The sequence below is a fragment of the Seriola lalandi genome, unplaced genomic scaffold (assembly GCF_002814215.2).
Source record: "Seriola lalandi dorsalis isolate HSWRI2012SDOR001 ecotype SW California unplaced genomic scaffold, Sedor1 jcf7180002054784, whole genome shotgun sequence".
In the NCBI taxonomy this organism is placed as follows: Eukaryota; Metazoa; Chordata; class Actinopteri; order Carangiformes; family Carangidae; genus Seriola; species Seriola lalandi.
In genome coordinates, this window is record NW_019525337.1 from 1,021,414 (window position 1) to 1,041,879 (window position 20,466).

At 40.0% G+C, this 20,466-nt stretch overlaps 1 protein-coding gene across 1 annotated transcript in view; it reads right to left on the reverse strand.

Moving 5' to 3' along the window:
• efl1 (elongation factor like GTPase 1) overlaps window positions 1-20,466 on the reverse strand; it is a 104,574-nt gene that overhangs the window by 4,480 nt on the left and 79,628 nt on the right. The window contains exons 17-21 of the mRNA XM_023425562.2: window positions 10,627-10,756; window positions 10,182-10,308; window positions 7,825-8,029; window positions 6,461-6,987; window positions 5,345-5,529 (exon numbers count right to left, since the gene is read on the reverse strand). Of these exons, the coding sequence (XP_023281330.1) occupies window positions 5,345-5,529; window positions 6,461-6,987; window positions 7,825-8,029; window positions 10,182-10,308; window positions 10,627-10,756 (1,174 nt within the window). The remainder of the gene's footprint in view (window positions 1-5,344; window positions 5,530-6,460; window positions 6,988-7,824; window positions 8,030-10,181; window positions 10,309-10,626; window positions 10,757-20,466) is intronic.

Here is a 20,466-nt window from a genome sequence, read left to right on the forward strand (position 1 = left end):
TTGATCTCCTTCGCCTTGAGGAACTTTGATGTAGAGATGGAAGTACACGATGGAGCACCATCCTGCTGCAAAAATTACCCCTTTTATGGTTGGGAATATAAGAGGTAGCTAATACTTCTTGATATTTTAGGCTATTGATATTGCCATCCACCCTGCAAATCTCTTGCACACCCCCATACTAGATGTAACCCCAGACCATGATTTTTCCGCCACCAAACTTAACTGTTTTCTGGGTGAATCTCGGATCCATGCGGGCTCCAGTAGGTCTACTGCAATATTTGCAGTGGCTGTGATGTTATTCAACCAAGATTCATCTGAGAAATCCACCTTCTGCCACTTTTCCAGCGTCCATCCTTTTAGCAGGCTGTGGGCCTTGGCAAATGCCACACGTTTTTTTAATTGCCTTCCTGGTTGACACAGGGACTTGAGGTGACCAGGCCTGGTGGAGCTCTGCTGCAGTGGAAAAGGGGCTGGCCTTGGATTTTCGACCCAACAAACGGTCCTCCCGAGCAGTTGTCTTGCGGGGTATGCCGTACCTGGGCTTGTCAAAAACATCTCCAGTCTCTTCAAATCTTTTTCTTATTCTTTTTGCTTGATGCTGACACACATTGAAGGTGTCAGCCACCTCAGCAGTGGATCTGGTCTTCAGCCTCTTGATAATCAACGCTTTGGTCTCAGGATGAATCTTAGGCATGTTGTCAGAGGTCAAGTTTCAGTTGATGTGAAGGTCTGGTGAGCTGGGGTTCTTTTTATACACACCCACTAATTGATTGATCAATTATTGATCACAGTTGAGGCTGTAATCTAGGATTGGGTGATCATATGACAAGGCGACAAGATTTTTGTCTTTGCAAAAACTGACTCAGTGGGCTTTACCAAGCTGTGAACGTTAGAATGCTTTTCAGCAGTTTCGTTTGGCACCAAAACATTATTTCAAAAGTTGTTGGGATTGAAATTAGCCATTTCTTGTAAAAAAAAAAATTGATTACAAATATATTTGAGGGGCACTTAAGACTTTTGTCAGGGACTGTAAACCAAAGCACTAGACAAATGGAAATTTTGACCTTATGATGAAGTGACTTTGATTCATCATGTGGGAAACATGAATGTGTGCACCAAATGTAATGGTAAACCATCCATTAGCGGTCGTGTGACACTCATGATGGCGCTAGAAGAAAAGTCCTGACCTTTCTGATGACCTTTCTGAACTGCAGGATGTTACAGGGACAGTGAGTTTGGTAATCTCTGGCAACATGGTTCCCAAGTGCTCTCCCTGATTGCCTTACAGAGAGTCCATTACATCTTGAAAAGTAGTGAGGCAAATTATTTGTTGTTTTGCTACATCCATATCACAATGCAGCATGAGTCTGGTTTCATGGAACTGCAGGATATTTTTGCAGTCGCCTATTCCGGTCACAAAATCTTGCATGTGTTCGATTGCAGAAGGACTAAATCAGCAATCCATAGATGCTGATGCTGTATCCATGATCAAAATACTGCTGTCGGTACATTGGCTCTGGTGTTTCAAAGCTGTGTGGTGGCACGCCTCAATATTCTTGACAGTGCGGCATTTTTCTTGGCCTTGGCACAGTTGGGCTCTCCAGGTTCAAGTCATGTGCTGCTGCAGTAGTATTTTCCCCAAATTCTTGGAATCCACCTTCACAAAAACACTTTATGTCTTCTCTGAGCGTGTCAACCATCTTTCTAGCTTTCTGTAGGTGCAACTGGCTCTTTTGGAGTGCTGCAGTGACTGTTTCAATGCAACAATATGAGCCAGTTGAGAATGTGAGCCAGTTAAAGTGATGAGGAATTTACTGGCGATCTATAGCTGGGCATGATCAGCGTAGCAGTGGAAGTGGAAACCGTGACAATAGATAATGTTACCAAGGGGAAGCATGTACATGATGAACAGCAGAGGACCAAGCACTGAACCCTGAAGGATGCCTTGGGACAAAGTAGCAGTGGAGGAGGTGCTGTCGTTGATGCAGATGAACTTTTGTCTGTGGGATATTCCACCAGAATGTTGAGGGAAGATTTAAGGTGAGAGAGAATGGTGGTTGATGCTGTCGAAGAGTCAGAGTGTGTTTGCACTCGTTAGTGATCAGTTGGATAATTAGTCCAATAGTTCAAAAAGAACACACATAAACACCCAAAATGCCAACCCATACACACACTGAGTGAGTGTGACAGTGAATATGGGAGTGTCTTATACAGAGGGTGAGGTAACAGGGGTCATGAGACAAGCAGAGAGCAGAGACGTGGAGGATGCCAAGGCTTAAAATATTCTATGATCACAGTTGGAGGTTTCAAACAAGCCCTCTTTCTCACATAGACAAAGGCTGCATTGACTCCATAACTGCTGAGTGTTGCTCTGTGCCCTGTTTAAAGAAGACTCTGTAGTTAAATTTTAACCTCGTGTCTGGATTATATTTCCTTCAACATTTCCCCAATGTATTTTGTAACTAATAACATTTTTTAAACATTTGCAAAATGTTTGCTGTTTAGGAGTCATGTGTTATTATAGCACACAGTGACTGTGGGCAAGAATACATTTGGTTTCGCATCACTGACAAAGATGCACTAATAGTGTCTGAACAAATGAGCTTACACAGTTCTTAGTACTGTAAACTACTCAAGCAGAGGTTAATGAAGGAAATGTACAGTATTTTTTATAGCACTGAACATATAGTAATTCTATTGATTATGACATTCCACTCACCACTCCACTTGCTGAGATCTGTGAGTGTGGCAAGAAACATGAGCAGTCAGACAATCAGACAGGTTATAAAAAAACCCCTGACTTAGTGAAACTTCCTTGTTAACTTTGACCTTCTGTACTTGGGACATTTCTCACAAAATCACTTTTAGTTTCCAAATAAAGTTGTAGTTATTCTGGTTAAATTGTTGGCTTGTTAATAACTTGTCTGATTGTCTGGCTGCTCATGTTTAGCTAGCTCTTAGCGCACCATTTAGTTTAACACAAGCACAGTTGTTTGTTGTTAATATTGGTATTTGTCGTTACCACTGGTTGTAACATGAAATGTCTGCACGAACTAGCTTTGTCTTCCACATGTACACTGTATGCATTGTATGCACTTGTGTATGGCAAAGTACATCCTGCATGAGAGGTTGGACTCTGGTAACAATAAAAACTATAAATTGAGACGGTTACAGAATGTACTTTAAATACATTGAATGAGTACTGCTGAAAATTGCTGATCATAAAACGCATAAAAGAAAAATTGTAAAGCCTCTAACTTTAAGGCGTGAGGGTTAAATTTCAGTGTTTTCTTGTCATTAAACATAACTGAGATTTATAGATATCAGTACAGAGCAAGTTTATTCAGAAGGGGTTTCTGATTAGAGGCACTAAAGTTCATGTTTATGTCAGTACATTGTATGCACAGGGATATTACATTGTGGTTATTTTGGGCGTATGGGACAAGTAAAGGAAAAATATTAAAAAATACACCAAAACTCATCTGCATTATTGTTCTGAGATGACTGAAGCTTCGAAAGGTCTGAAATAATGACTATAGAGTTATGTAACACATGATTTTGAGTCTGACAGTGCACCCCTAGTTTTAGATCCTGCATCTTTCTTCCTTTTGATAAAAATGTAGGTGACAATTTATTATTTTATTCGTATTTTTTATATCTACATACTTCAATACTTATTGTACATATGCCTGGTCAACAATTGGTCCAATAAAATCAATATTTTATATATATACTGTATCTATATATAAGTTTCACAAAGGTAGGAACGGCTGTAGGGTAGTTGTACCGGACTGCATTTGATTGCACAGGGAATTCTTTTTCTGTGGTCAGTGAGTGTCAGGGTAGGTTAGTGGTGATTTTGGGACTCAGTGACTGACTTATTACGGTACATGTAGGTAAACATGCTAACTTATTTATACTGTATACTGATAGATATTTAACAATAAAACAGCCTGGTTTGTAGATTATATGGCAACCAATTATAAATCAAACTGACCATGGTGTTTATAAAACAGGTGGCACTCAGTTAGACAGTATCCTATCATGGTAGTCTATCCTTTATCAGCATGGCTAAATTCATCAAACAGTACAAGTGGGATCTGAAATGATCACTGTGAAACATTTAAGACATTCAATCACAGTAAGAAGATTCTGTCTGACACGTGGCTGGTTGGCAGTGAAGAGTCATTTCTCTCTCCTTAAGGAAAACTTGACCCATTACCCCAGCTGACAATGTCCATATGGCTCGCAGGACGTGTGTGTGTGTGTGTGTGCTGCAGCTCAAGCCAGCCAAGCGGCAGGTATAACGGTCTAACGCACATGTTGTCTGCTGCATCTCTGATCCCAACTCCCATGAGGAAACCAGACCATCTCATTAACCAGACGGCCTCATTGACCTACAGCCCTACAAAACAAGCTCAGTCACAGTCAAGCTGTGTGTGTATGTACAATGGCTTCAGAAACTGTTTGTTCTAGCACACTTTGTTTCCTTCATTTAAAATCGACATATTTATAATGAATATTTTTTTTCCCTGTAGATTGCATTATATTGAAAGGTGTTCATTCTTTTTATAATAAAATATAATTCAACAGCACCACAAACTACATCATTCAAAATGATCATTAAGTTACATCAACACTGTTCTGCAACAGTTTAGACAAAAACTGAACATTACAACCTTCAACCTACTAGACTGCTTCAGTTTTACATTAAGTGTACCTAATAAACTAGCAACTAACTGTCTTATGTCACATCTAGTCTTAAATTTACTGGCTTAATTTACATGCTAATTGTCTGTTAGAGCAGGTTTACAGTTGTATACTGTATATTTATAAAATATTTATATATTCATAAGTAAGATCATATTTATAAATATGATAATATTTATGAAATCTCTACAATTTCTTATAAAAAAGTGGGCAAATATGTTGAGGAGGAGGAGGAGGAGGAGAATATAACACAAAAAAGAGTTCAACAATATTAAACCCTTGAAGAGGAAAAAATACTGACACGTCAAGACGAGTATTGGAGCTTCTCTAAATAAAATCTCCCTAGGAAATTGATTGTTATGAGACGTGGATACTACTTCCATCTGGTATCGGCATACTGTCGCAATCTGGATATCTTAGTGGGATCAAGAAAAACATATATTAATACATAACCTATCACTGTGTGAACTATGCAAGGGATCCTAAGGAGATGTACAGTAGATTTGTTTTAAAGTTAAGTATTCAGATACTGATCACATGTTTAATACCAGTTATAAAAGGGCTCAGGTATATTAAAGCAGATGGATGCAGAATGTGCTGCTGTCATGTAGTGTAATTCAGTAATAATAATCACCTCCCAGTGGCTGAAGACCAACTGCGGACTGGCCAATCCGCTGGTCCTCTTGCGGATCTCGTCAGCAAATCCGAAGCTCTCAGCCACAGGCAGAACGGCCTTGATGCTGAACATGTCTGTCCCTTCCTTCATCTCTTCATGGAGAACACGACCCTCTCGCTTCCCCAGAACACCATACACTCGGCCTAATATAGGCAGAGACACAGGGTAAGGATAATGTGCACAGCAGAACACTGGTCATATTAGACTGTGTTTAAGAAATTATTTTCCAGCTGATGACATTTTAACAAACTGGTACCGCTCAAACTATATCCTAAGCCATACTAGATTTTTGAGACCAATAGAGATAACGATATTTGGGAGTTCAATAGATCTGATATGACAAAATATCAGCCAATAGTCTTTTTTAAAAACATAGACATATAACATAAATAAACAATCTTGATCCCTTAGATTTTTTGTTACCTATTGAACAAAAATATACATGATACAGATATATCAGTAATAAGCTATTATCAGCTGATATATCAGCCTTGCCGATTTATTACTGTAGCTTTAGTTTGGACTATACTTTCACACTGCAGCTCCACCCAAAGTTCCATTTCCACAGTAATCGACTTGCACTGTATTGGCCCAAATGTAAGACAACCCTAATGATGACTTTTTAAAGTATTCTGAATAAAACAGCTTAAATAAAATAGCTTATCCGATGAGTCTCATCCCTAGACATGTTAGGCTGTAGTTGATGAGTGCTAAAAAAAATAATCATAACTTTATTTTCCGTAAAGTGCTCAGTTTTTATTGTCCAATGCAGCAGTAGACAGTAAGTTCCAAGTTGACATTTGTGCCAAATTTGAAGAGGTTCCGTCAAGAGTTACTGAGATATCATGTTCACGAGAATGGGATGGACGGACAACCTTAAAACAATATGCCTCCAGCTCTGGCTGTTGCTGGTGGATGCATAAAAAGACATCGACAGCAATGATATTCACTTCACCTGTCAGTGGTCATAATGTTATGGCTGATCGGTGTATATATATACACAGTATATATTAAGACTGTCAGACTTTAATCTTTTCTTATTATGGTGGAAGGTCATCAACAACGCTCTCTTACCTAGCACCTCAGCGGTGGCCATGATCTCACAGGTATACATAGCGGCCATGAGTCTCTGGGGTTGAGCCTGGAAAGCATGACGGCAGGCCTCCTTCATGGCAGCGATCAGCTGGCCGGAGACTGGCCCGTAGCAGTCTGCAGACGTAGCTTCTGGCCTGAATGTGGCCCAGGTTGTGACTGCTGCTGTGCCCTCAGCCTGTGTTGATGTCTCACTGCCACTTTCCAGTTTGCTTTCTGCTAAAGCTTGGTGTGATATTAAGTCCTGCAAGGAGTCCCGATTCTGAGGAGGGACTGAAGATTGGATGTCCCACCTCTCAATCGAGAAGCACACTCCCATTAGGGGCTCCTCACACATGGGCCCTGACAGAGTTGCTAGCTGGAAGCCGCTGATGATGCTGTTGTCAAAGTCTCGTCGAACTGTGGCCTGAGCTCGAGCCTCACCAACGCTGTCACTCCTGCCCAGACATTGCCACACTGAGGGCCGCTCGTAGCCCTCCACACTGTTCAGCAGAATGTTGGGACCATACCTGAAAACATAGACAGCAACATGGTGAACACTTTACAAGGTACCACAAACTCGTCTTTCAACAAACCCCAGCAATGTAGTGCACCAACCGGGCTGAGCACCAACCAGTGCAAGGACCCTGTTGAAAAATGAATTGCATTTTGAGGTACTAAAGGTGCCTGAAAACTCACAAAATGTTTTATGGGTCTTGCTCATGGGCAAAATGGCTCGATAGCACCCCTTATAAAATTTCAACAAAGTAGCCCTTGCAGTAAATTTCATCTAGTACCAAACGTGACGGTAACATATAACATCCCAAGACTTACACAAAAGACCCTTGGAGTCATACACTAAACCTAACGGAAAGTCAACCATTTTGAATTTACTGTGTAATTTTGGCACAGTTGTTGTCATTTACAGACATTTTACTTTAACAAACTCCTACAGAATTGATCAGATAGACTTCAGGTCTTGAAAGATGTTTGCACTGGTAAATTAAACTTCATTGAACACTGTGTCTGTGGTTCGTTAGCATCTTCTACAAAATTCCAATGAAGTTCCCCTTGCAGTACATTTCACCCACACTTAAGAATTTTGAGAGACATCTCAAGACTTAATAAAAAAAGCCTCTTGGAGCCATAGCACAGTAGAACAGAAAACAGAAAGACTTCTAACTGACATACAATTTGATAAGTTAAGTAATCAAGCAAATTTAGAAGTTTAGAAGGTCCTTTCTACAATTGAGGTAAATAAAGGCCAGACCTTTAAAAGGGTCAGTCTACTATGTTCTATGTTCTTCTTATGTATTACTGTATGTTGCATGTTAACTATGCCCATGTCATGAAGGTCATGGACAGACCTGCGGGGACCAAAAGCCCAGATACGCTCCACAGTGGTCCTCCACTTCCTCCCCTGCAGTAGGCTTTCCAGCTGGGCCTTGAATTTGATGAGGGCCTCCAGAGTCCCAAGGCTGATGTCCAGGTTCTTCCCTTCCCTCAGGGACATGTTTACCTGCTCTAGAGTCCGAATCAACTCTGAGCTACTCTCCAACAGACAGGTCACCTCTGAAAGGATAAACAACACCATTGTAGGGAAAATTAGCTCAATTTGGGGAAATATAATGTCTATAATGCACAAATAAACTTTAAGAAAGAATTAACTTGAATTTAGGTCGAACAAGCAACAAAGGAATCGACTTCATTAAACAAAGATAATGACTTTATATTTAAAATATTTATGACTACATACTGCTACAAAGGATGACACAACAACAACAACACAACAAATGCTAACAACACAGATAACAATGCTACAGTAATGGAATAAATGAAAATATCACTGGAGCTTTACAGGTAAAATATGCAACTGGTGAATAAACCAAAATATGACCATCACTGGAAGGAGCTTCTAAAACGCTGATAAATTTAGGATCATGATTGGATAGAGTAACCAATCATAATTTCTCAATTTACCCGGTTAGCTCTTTTTGTTGAAGTTAGTTGGGGCAGGATGGAGACAGAATAGGACACGTAGCACTGGTAATAAAGGAAATCTGCAGTTGCATTCCTGTGATGGTTTTTCATAGAAAAAGTTTGGGACAGTGACCAATCTGTGGGCATGTTTGCCCTCCTAGGGGTGGTGTCATCACCTCCCTCTGGGCACATTGTCCATTAAAGACCAGATGTCACATGGTTAATCATCTTACTTTTACGACCAGTTCATAAAAAAAAACAATAAAATAACTCAAACAAAGATCTGGTGTCCAGACACCCAGGTGATCAATGCTCAATGTTAAGGAGGAAATTTTGGTCCAAACAAGCTGCTCCAGCTCAGACAGATTCTCAGGATGTCTGGTGTGAGCGGCTCTCTGAGGTCAGTCCACAGCATCTCTACTGGATTCAGGTCTGGTCTCTGACTGGACCACTCCAGAAGGTGGATTTACTTTGATGTTTAGGGTTGCTGTCCTGCTGCATCAGCAGCTTCTCCTCAGCTTCAGCAGGTGGACAGACATCCTGACATCCTGGAAGAGACCTTGATAAACTTGATGATGTGAAGCTGTAAAAGTCAAGAGGCAGCAGAGACCCAGACCAGGATGCTCAACACCACTCATTGGCCTTGTCCACATCACCTGATGTTGCCTGGCTGTTCTTCTCTTTATAGCCAGTGATGGTCCTCATCCCCTTCCACACCTCTCTGGTGTTGTTGTGCTGCAGCTTCCTTTCTACTTTCTTTTTATAGTCATCCTTCGCCTGCTTTAATCTCCTCTTCAGCTCATGTTGCACACACCTGAGCTTCTCCCTGTCTCCATCCCTGAAGGCCTCCTTTTTCTGCTTGAGGAGGGTCTTGATGTTACTGGTGATCCAGGGTTTGTTGTTTGGAAAGCATCGAACAGTCCTTGCCGGTATTACAGTGTCCATACAGAAGTTAATGTGGTCTGTGGTACATTCAACCATTCTATCAAGGTCAGGGTTCTTGTTATCATGTTCCTGTGACTCCAACAGGACATTTCAATCTGTGCACTCAAAACAGTCCTTTAGAGACTCACTGGCCTCCAGGGTCCAGTTCCTGAATGAGGTGGTTGCAGCCTGCCTCAGTACACAGGGCTTGTAGGAAGACTCAAGAAAAAACAGATTATGATCTGATCTGCCAAGTGGTGGTAGAGCTGAAGCAGTGTAGGCCTCCTTGACGTTTGCATACAACAGATGCAGATGACACAAGACCTTATAGATGTTTAGATAAATTAATTGTACAGCATGATTTACACCTTTCTTTTGAATCTTTAAGGCCCTAGTGCTGCTTGAAACAAAGTGCTCATGGGATTGTCTAACAGTGCCTAAACCTCCATAGAACTGTGGGGATGGGGGCCGGGCTACATTTCACATTTGTTATAACTTTCTGAAAAGGAAAACAGACAAGACTATTCAATTCACACAGTGACTGGCCAAGTTTGTTGAGGTGTGAAAGTTGGATTTGAGATTCTCTCTCTTTAGTTGTAATCAGTTGAGTACAAAACAATAGATGCCTGCAACTGTTTAAAGGTACAGTAGCACTAAGGTCTTTAATCATGTGTAACCTCTCTCTATGATAGCAGGGCCTTGCTGGATGGTCTTTCTGTATAGTTATCAACACTTTTGCCTTTAGATAACACATCACACAGCCTAGTTTGTTGAAGTATACTGACATCTTTAAACTGATTAGTGTGTGTTCAGGTCTTACCCTGAGGCAGAGGGATTGCCCGGACGCTGATGGTGGCCATTCTGTTGGGTGTGGTGAGGGTCACCAGACCACTGGGGTCCACATGTAGGGTGTCTGATGAACGACCTTGCAAGGCCTCTTCTTTTACCTAGTATCAGATACATACACACTGACATGTTTGAACACCAATCATTTGTATTGAGAGATGATTTCTCAGTGTTCCAAAAATCCAACAAATCTGCTCCTTGCTCCACTGCTATTCTAACTGTCCACTTCTCCTGTTCCACTCTGGTGATGTAAAAAATGTCACTTGAACACACCAGCTGTAACAGACATCCTCTCCTGTGTCCCAAGTCCCAGTAAAGACGTTGCAGGCACAAAATGATCAGTCATCAGCACAGGAAACTTTACATAACTGGTTGAAGCTGATGTTGACTATAGTTCAATTACTGTGCAGTTGACTCACCTGGTGAATGATTGCTACTTTCTGCTGCCTGCCCAGCTCTTCATTCACCATATCCACTTTTGGAGGACGTACCACGGTTTCTCTGAATGGAATAATGGGCTTTGATGCACTGATTTCAATTTTAGCAAACCTTTAAAAAGACAAGTGAAACTCGTGTTAGTGATACTGGTGACAGACAATTTGTTCTCCAACGTCCACAAAGGTTTGATGCTTTCCTTTGTCATATACTGTATCTATGGTAACCAGATACCTTTGGGTTTTGGCCTGTTGATTGAATAAAACATTTATTATTAAATTTTAATACATCACTTTAGCGCATGAGGAAAGTATGATGGGATGTTTCACTGTCTCAAAGATGATGAAGTGATTCATTGACCAAAAAAGTAATCAACAGATAATAAAAATAATAGTTTGCTGCAGCCGTCATCACGTTAGCATGGCTAAAACCAGGACATGCAAACCTAATTGTACCACCACTTATACTAAAACAATTTGAAATTGATTATTTATTTATGCCCTATGGGAAATTCAGGTGTCCAGTAGCTCGTTTAGTAATAATAAGAATAATGATAAACAATAATAAACAATAATAGTTATATTAGTCCAGTTCATGAGCCATTGTCTTTGGCAGATGGGTTCTACAGCCTGATGGCAGTGGGGACAAAGGATCTCCTGAACCTCTCTGTTCTGCAGCGCAGTGCAGCAGTAACATACACCTAATCTATCACCAAGAAGAAAGTGCTCCTATTCCCTTTTTAAGTTCTTACTCTACAGATGACACTGCACTCTACTTCTGGTTTTGGTTACAAGACTAGGTCAGGGAACACCACAGGAAATGAAAGTGAACTGCTCCCAGATCAAAGCCTTGTCTGTGTATTAAATATTCTCTAAATCTTTTCAAGTGTTTCTGAGATATCTTTCTGACAGAGAGACTAATGGGGTTAAAGACAACACCTCCTTCACAGGTAATAAGACGCCATTTCGGAACTTGTCTTTTTTATATCACAAATCAAAAAAATTCACGTCATTGTTCATTGTCAATATGAACAATAACACATTGTAGAGGAGGGCTTTAAATCTGTGTGCTGCTCAATCTGTTCACAGACACAACATATTCAGGCTTGATTAGTGCCCACGTTATTACGCCAGCTTATAGGTAAGTGTTTTTTTAAACATGGACAAATGTAGAACTGAAATGATGACTTCACTAATTGATTAGTCAATCAAAAGAAAGATATTTCTCAAGCAGAAATGTCAAACATTGACTAACTGCAGGTTCTCAAATGTGACAATTTGCTGCTTTTCTGGTCTTTTATAGAACAGAATATTTTGGGGTTTGGACTTTGATTATGACATCTTGTGCTCAAGAACACTGAGATTTATGTTTTATAGGCAAAACCATTAATTCATTTATTGGGAAAAAATAACACATTAATCAATAATGACAATAATTGTTAGTTGAAGCACAAGACATATATGTCCATTTTCAATAATGTGCTCTATTAAACTATTTCAGGTCAGTTGGGTAGGGTGATGCTTCAACATATATAGTTACTTAACCTGCAGGTCAATCTACTTTTCTACAAATCAAGTATTTTAATGGTGTTTTATGTACTTGAATAATGTTTTTTCCTGATGCTATTATATTTATGATATATGTGTCAATCCAAAGTCTGATGTATCATATTCCCCTGTGCCACAGAGCGCCATTGTTTACAAAAACGATTAAAACATATCAGTGAGCCGCATTGTTGTACACCCAGTACAACAATGTGACATGTTCCTTCATTACCATCAACACACACACTGTATTTTATTAAAGCCAACCCCACAAACAACTGTCCTGTTAATGAAAATACTCACTAGAACAACAAATGTGGATTAATCCAACACCAAAAATAGTCCCCAAAAGTATACTCTTCCCTCCTGTTTGAGTAACATTGATGCTTTAAACTAGTGCCCAGCTGTTTAATGAAATTACTGAGCCCTATATATATATAAATGATACTATCTATTTGTGAGATATTTTTTTAATTTACATCCTCAGTAGGAAGCAATGGGCTGGAGGCACGAGTAGGGATGTCACAAAGTATTGAGAGACAAACTCTAATACATCACTGGTTTTGTTCATTTCATAGGATTTGTTGAATAAAAGCATACAAATATAATATTGCCAACCTTTTCCTTTAAATGCAAGCATAGTATTAACAGAAATGATTTGTGTAACAGCATTTCAAATGTCATTGTTATTAACTGTCTATTAACTGCAGTCAGTGTGACTTGGTTTATAACTGCAATACAAAAGGTCCATGTCGGCCTCCCAGATGGGCTGGAACATCCACAGTGATTAGGCTGTCTGTCTAACTGCTGCTGTCTGCTGTTACAGGCTTTACTAAACAACACCAAAGATTCTTGGCTGACCCAGGGTTCACTGGGTCATTCCTAAAAAGATGTCTGTGTTTATATTTGTGTTAAGGGTTGAGATGGCATTACTTACAAACACAGACACAAAGACACAGACAGTCACATGCTCGTCTAATCCAGTTAGACACAGCAACAGAAAACAGGACAGAAAACAGGTAATCCCAGCTGCTCATTGACCCTGACGCTGATACGTTCTCTCCCTCTGTCACTCAGCTAAGGGTGATTTGAAATTGGCCAAAACCACTATTAGGTCCCATGAAGATGTCTGCAGCCACTTTAAAACCTTTCTTATGAAATGCGATAATGCAAATGTGGGTACAGACCTGTACAGATGTACAAGCAACAGGTGAGTTCAGGAAAAATGTTGTCTGAGATAATTCAAATAAAACAACCAAAAATCTTTTTCAGCAATCCAACCCTTACAGCACACCTGTCAAACAAGACTGCTTCCCATTGGATGAGAGAGAGAGAGAGAGAGAGAGAGAGAGAGAGAGAGAGAGAGAGAGATAATCCCACCAGAGTGCTGGAGCTGTGATGTCACAGTCGCGTGCACGCTCGGTGGCTGAGCGCTGACCTCATTCTAATGCACTGCAGGTCAGGCTGCGTGCCAGCGATGTCACAAAGGGCTCAGACTGCCATCTGCCAGCCAACGTGACTCCATGTCAGAGAGGTGTGGATAAAACACTGTGGTCATTCTGGAGGCTGGAGTGTGTGCAGCTGCATTTTATTGCCTGGTGGTTTTCATGTTTTTGTGCATAGTGAAAATATCAGAAACAAACCTTTTGTATAATTCATGCCAACACAAAGTACGGCCGCCAAATATGCAACAGAACTGAGTCAAAACAAAAATAACTTTGGTAGCACCCTAAACAGTTATTATGTTTGCATTAGATTACATCATACAAGTGTTTCTACTTCGCTGTTAAATTAGTGTACATTTAACTTTTTTTTACTGATTTTAGGGTTTACAAACTAATGTGTCTGTGTGTCCTTGCTGTAGCACACAGGGGAAATGCCCAGTAAATATGTGTCCAAGAAACAGTATTCACTTCATCTTTTAATTTTGGATTATTACAATATATTTCACTGAAAGATTATCACCTGTTTATAATGGAATAACAACCACAAAGCGTATTAAATTAAATTAAATTAAATTAGCGTTAAACAGCGCTCTCCACCACCAGTATCAAAACACCACATGAGGGAATATGTTTATGAAGAATTTCCCTGTAAGGGACAATAAAGTTACTTTGAATTTTTGAACTCTAAACTTTCAGAATGGAATTCATCGTCCAGTAGAGTTCAGTGACTTGGAGAATCAATACTAAGGAGCACTGAGGCTGTTCTGGCAGTACGTGGTGGCCCAACACCTTACTAATACCCTTTTTACATCAAAATCAACAGGTATAAGCAGATTTTTTAAGTGAATGTAAACATGCTAAAAAAGGTGTTGACTCCTTTTACACTGCCAGCTGAGTTTGCCTGAGAGGACACACACAACTGCAGGGAGCAATGTCATCACATGCAGTTATGGAGTACACACACACGCAGGGGAGAAAGAGTGAGCTGCTAGCCGTGCAGACGGGTAAAGCCGATAATGTCTCATCCTCAGGTTGGTGCTGATGTAAGTGTTGCAGCCTCTGTGTGTGACCATTCGGTGATGTTATGTTTTGTTTGTACAAATTTTGCTTTCACTCTTTCATTCCCGAGTGCAATGTAGCCGCATCATACTGGACAGGTGTGTTTGAAGTGTTTGTGCTCTGAAAGACGACACAGCAGGAAAAGTAACCCTAACCCTAACCCTGGTGTATTATTCTCGAGCCTTTCCAAGACCAAAATCACAACAGCAAAAGTGGAAGAAATTCAAAAAAAGTAGCCTTCCCTCCAAGGCTAAGAAACATTTCATTAGCTAACTAAATTATCTTGTGGGGACACAGGTTACATTAAAAAAGCCCCATTCAGAACAAACACATCCACTGTGTTGTATTTCCCCACTGTGGAAGTCCTGGATGGTAGTAAGAGGACCAGATGGGACTGGAACCTATTTGATTGGATCTGGTATCTCATTTGTCACTCTCAGAATCTGTAAATACACTTTGGGTAATATCTAATGTCTGATCTGTCATTCTTTTTTCCTGATTGAAGTTACTTTTAAATCACTTGTTCGCCTATTTTGGGGAGAGAGAGACGTCAATAACTCAGGTCATGCAGTGGAGCACTGCTGCTGGTGTTGCATAGTGATTAAATAGAGCAGAGATTGATTGACAAACAGACAGAACAAGTCACTTAGGTTTCTCTTTGGTTTCTTAACCCAATTTCATTTTACCCTGACTGGAGCTACTCACAGACACAACAGAAATAACAGGTAAGAGACGGGACAGTCACACAGAGAGAGAGAGAGAGAGAGAGAGAGAGAGAGAGAGAGAGAGAGAGAGAGAGAGAGAGAGAGCGCGAGTTGCAACTGTTTCTACGTGTCTCCCCCTGCTGATTTTGAGTGATAATTGTGAATGCTCTGACTATTAAATGTAAATAATAAATGTTTTTTGTACTTTTTATGGGCCCTGCCAATGTCTTTACCGTGCCTCTCTGTGTGCCTGACACCCCCCACCCCCCTCAAAATGGTGAAATATGCGACTGTGTTGACATCACTGATCTTTTTCTGTTAATGTGGAAAGAGTAAAGGAGATACTCTTGTGCATTCATTTGTGAGTAAATATTTTCTCTTCTGACAGTGAACAAGAGGAGACAGAGGTTCGAGATCACTGACTGTCATCTCTGTGACCTACTTCCAAACTCCACAGACTTACTCCTGAACTGACAGCTATTCTTTTGTCAAAGCCCTGTCATCACTGGTGACTGCAATTTAGTAACAATACGATCATATTTAAATTCAAATGAAGCTACAAAGTGCTTCATTCAACTTCAAAAGTTTGGACACCTCTGTTTTACACAAAGCAGCCAAACAGGTGAAACTGTTTGATTGTACATTTTTCCTTGTCATACTTACAATATCAAAACTAAATCTACCTAAATCTACTACTCTGCAGTAGAAGAGCATTGCTGTACCCTTGTCTTCTACATGAACCATCAGCTAGTGAGGATGATGATGATTTGCCTGGGAAAGGCAGATTAGATTTTATGTATACGGCCATCAAGAGTGTACTTAAGAACCCTTTTACAAGATTCTCAATTGAAGTTGGTAATGGAAAACATATAAAATTCACCAGAGACAGCTTTTTCAATTAAATCAAGCGGCTAGTTAGCTTAATTAGCTAGCCAATTATGATAAAATGTGTCAGAAACAGTTGTCATTTCAACCAACAAGATCAACAGTTGCCAGATAGAAATGAGAAGCCGCTTTTGTTTATTTGTGTTTGACACCAGGAATGCGTAATTTCAAAAATGACCAAGAACATTATCACTACAAACTGCATATGTGGCTGTGAGAATGGAAATCTTGGGAAACATAGCAACAGTGGGTAATAGTCAATTTGACTTGACTGAAAATCATCTTTAATTTTAAATGTAATAGATTTACATATCAGTAGCAGACAGACACAGTCTGAGACTTTATATACTGTAAGTGTGATTTTTAGAAGTGTGTGCAGCCACATGTAGAGAAATGTGTACGACCTTGCTCTGTCTATACTTGTCTGTCTCTTTTCATCCACTCTCCTCCTCTACACTTCTGGTCTTTAAACTGTTTCTTTGAGGTTGATTTTTCGACTCGTAAATGTACTTGAGTTCACCCAATGAAATTTGTTCCACTTCAGGGTTGTCTGCCTCCAACACTCAGACTACTTTCAGATTACATCACTGTTTATCCAGAATCATATAAAATATGAACCATTTGTGTGAAATTTTGTCACAATTGCCGTTAGAAGTCTTGGGTTACAGCTAAAAACGTACGGCTGGCTTTAACACCGAATTTAATAATGGACACAACACCAGAAAGAAGTTTACTACTTTAAAGTTTATTGAAAGTAGATGGGTTATCCTGAAATGAAAACAGATATCTTGCACCACAAAGGTGCTGCTGCAACAGGAGGGAGAGAGAGAGAGCTGAAAAAAAGGGCTGGCCTAAATTGACTCAGCCCACTAGTCAGCACAGGTGTGTGTCAATCAAGCGATCCACCTAGAGGGATCAGCAACAGGATCAACAGGAAACACCAAAATAAAAGAATCCAACACTATATAACTATGTGTTTTGTGTGGTCACAGTGACATTGACCTTTGACCATCAAAATAATAACCAAATTACCAAAGAAATTCCCTGAAGGCGTTACTGAGATATCGAGTTTACAAGGCCAAAACTTTGTTTTGTGAAGTGATCTTGACTCTGCATCGATCACAATACGGCTACAAATCAAGTAAGCAATCAGAATACAGCTACAAACCGACCAATTACAATACAGCTATAAATCAACCAATCAGAATGCAGCTATAAATCAACCAATCAGAATATGGCTACAAACCAACTACCGAATCAGCATACAGCTACAAACCAACCAATAATAATAATACAGCAGCAAACCAACTAACCAATCAGAATATGGCTACAAATCAACCAATCAGAATACAGCTACAAACCAACAAACTAATCAGAATACAGCTGCAAACCAACTAACCAATCACAATAGAGCTACAAAAACATGAAACGCTACTTTTGCTGAACAGAAAGTCAAAAGAGAGGACTGAATGTGACTCTTGTTGCAAAGAAACCTTCATACCTGCAAGCATGGAGGCCTGTGTCAGCACATCTGATCAGATAATGAGAACACATCACAGTGTTATAGTGTCACTTTATTGTTCAGTTATGCTGATAACTGACAGTCAGGATATAACATGACCTGTACCCCAGAGGAAGAGAAGCTGGACTAGTAATCACAGTCAGGTTGTGGGTTGAGCCACGCATCACTATTTCAGATGCCGCCAGGATTTAATGAACTGATGGAAATTTTCTCTGCCGATTTTGGTTGGAGAGTGTTTAATTGAAATGAATTATTTATATTTTAACTATTCATTGGTTATTGCCGCACATATTCAGTAGTCAGTAATTTGTTTGAAATAAGGTATTTTTCATATAATAATCATATAAACAGTTTGACCACATCATTATTATAGTACGACCTGTCCAGGGTGTACCCTACCTCAGCTGGATTGGCTTAAGCACCCCCACAACCTTATAAGGATAAGTGGTATGGATAATGGGATTATTACAGTAACTACCTGATGGAAAAAAAACAAACATACATACACACATAAAGCTAGATAAATTATGGAACCATATAAAACAACAATCGTGTATCATGCTAGACTGCTGAGGTCCATGTTTAGATAAACAGCTGGTTTTCTTGGTTCTTCTTGGTTTGAGAGTTTAGATGAAGAGTCACACGTGCGTGTGAGCGTGCAGTCACAGGATGCGCATACAGACTTAAGCACACTTGTGCATACACACAGTGTTGAGGAGTAACTAGTTACATGTAACAGGATTACATAATCAAATTACAAAATAAATGTAATTATAATCTGTTACAGTTATTAAGAAGATATTGTAATCAAATTACAGTTACTAATCAAAATGTTGTTGATTATAAAGGGCTCCCATCTCATTCTATCTATGCATGAAAAAGCTGATAACATTCAGTCTGTTGCTTTGCATCTTTGGCCGAGCAGGAACACCTTCTGCTGGCATGTTTACATTACTTATTACTTTTTTAACAGGGTAATTAGTCATCTGATAACTATTACATTTTGAAAGAAAACTTCCCAACACTGCACACGCATGTGTCACACGCATGTGACCAACATGTGGGTGTACACATGTGGGCCTTTAAGTAAATAATCACACAAGTATATGTACGTGTGTCTCGTCCTCCGTGGCTGCCACTTGTTGCACAGCTGCAGCTCTACACACACTGCATCACAATCTTAGTCCTGACAATCTGCTCACTTAGCAGAGTGACAGTGTTTATGGTGGGGACATAGTACTTTTAAAGGGGATGAAAGGCATGGATGTAATTGGCCACAGTCTTCACCAGCAGAATTGGTGACTGTTTTACACTTCCACAATATTTTGTCTAAAGATAACTAAAGAAACAGCAGAGACACAGGTGATTGACAGATCATTCACTTTACGTGATGGTCAAATAAAAAATTTACAGAACACAAAATACTTTGTCCCAGTACTACACAATGCAATTCATAAATTTAAGTGTAACAAAAAATGAATAATAAATGCCTATACATTAAAATTACTGTTGGGACTCATCATTCATCAGACCAGATGTTTCTTTGCTCCACTTGACAAAGGAACTCACACTCCACAGTTCCTCACTGTTCACACCTGGGGACGACCCTTCCCCCCACGGACCTCACTGGCCAGCCAGTGTGGGTCAGCGTGTGACATGTGACCCCCAAGGGTGTCACCAAACAAAACCAGATGTCCTTCTTCTCTTCTCTCTCTTCTCTTCTTGGCTTGCTCTGGAGAGCAGCTCCTGCTCTCTCCTCTCGGTTCTTCAAAGGGCAACAAGGCCCCAGCCCAGGTCAGCTCTGCTACCTGAGAAACCAGCTCTCTCACCGGCCTGCTACCAGCAGCCTGCAAACACTCTTCTCCTCAACAGCAGTGACCTGCTTCGGATTAACTCAGAGTAAACCAAGTTCTCTTCAGAATCAGCAGCTACGACACAAGGCCATCTGATTTTCCAAGCAGCAGGAGTCATAGCAGAGTTAGCATGGAACAGCTAACTCTGTGAGGAGAACAAAGGAAATAACAGCAAAGCAACACAGCCAGACAGGACTTTACTCCACCAGGAAGCCTCCCAACTCACTGGACTTTACACCAACACTGGAAAGGACCTCTTTGTTTGTTCAGAAGTCTTAACTTTGTTAATGTACTTGTTGATTGATGTCTTGTTGTTGCAATGTTTGCTTAGCTTGTGGTCAGTCATACAGTTAATCGGGTACTCGTATGTTCACACACATAGTAGTATGTCTCAGTTCTAGAACCTGCATGAAGCTAACCATTTAGATTACATGAGCTAGGCTAACAAAGAAACTCACACCTTCCCTCACAGACACACACACACATACACACACCTGTATATACTAGATTAGACAGTGTGTTTTACTCTGCTCCATTGTAAATAAATGCCTTTAAGTATAACTACTGGTGTGTTTAATGTTGCACAAGCGTGAATATTGCCAACCTCTACTTTGTAGAATTCCAATCCTTCACCTTTAACTTACTGTTGATTTGGTAATTTGGTTATAGTTAGTAAACTCTAATTGTTAATCAGAGTTCCAGATTAATGGTAATAAACTGAGACTGAAACCATATTGGCTATTTTGCCTATTAGTTTAGGCTGGTGCCCCGAGGACTTTAATTAATTTTAAAGTTATTATTTAATATAAATA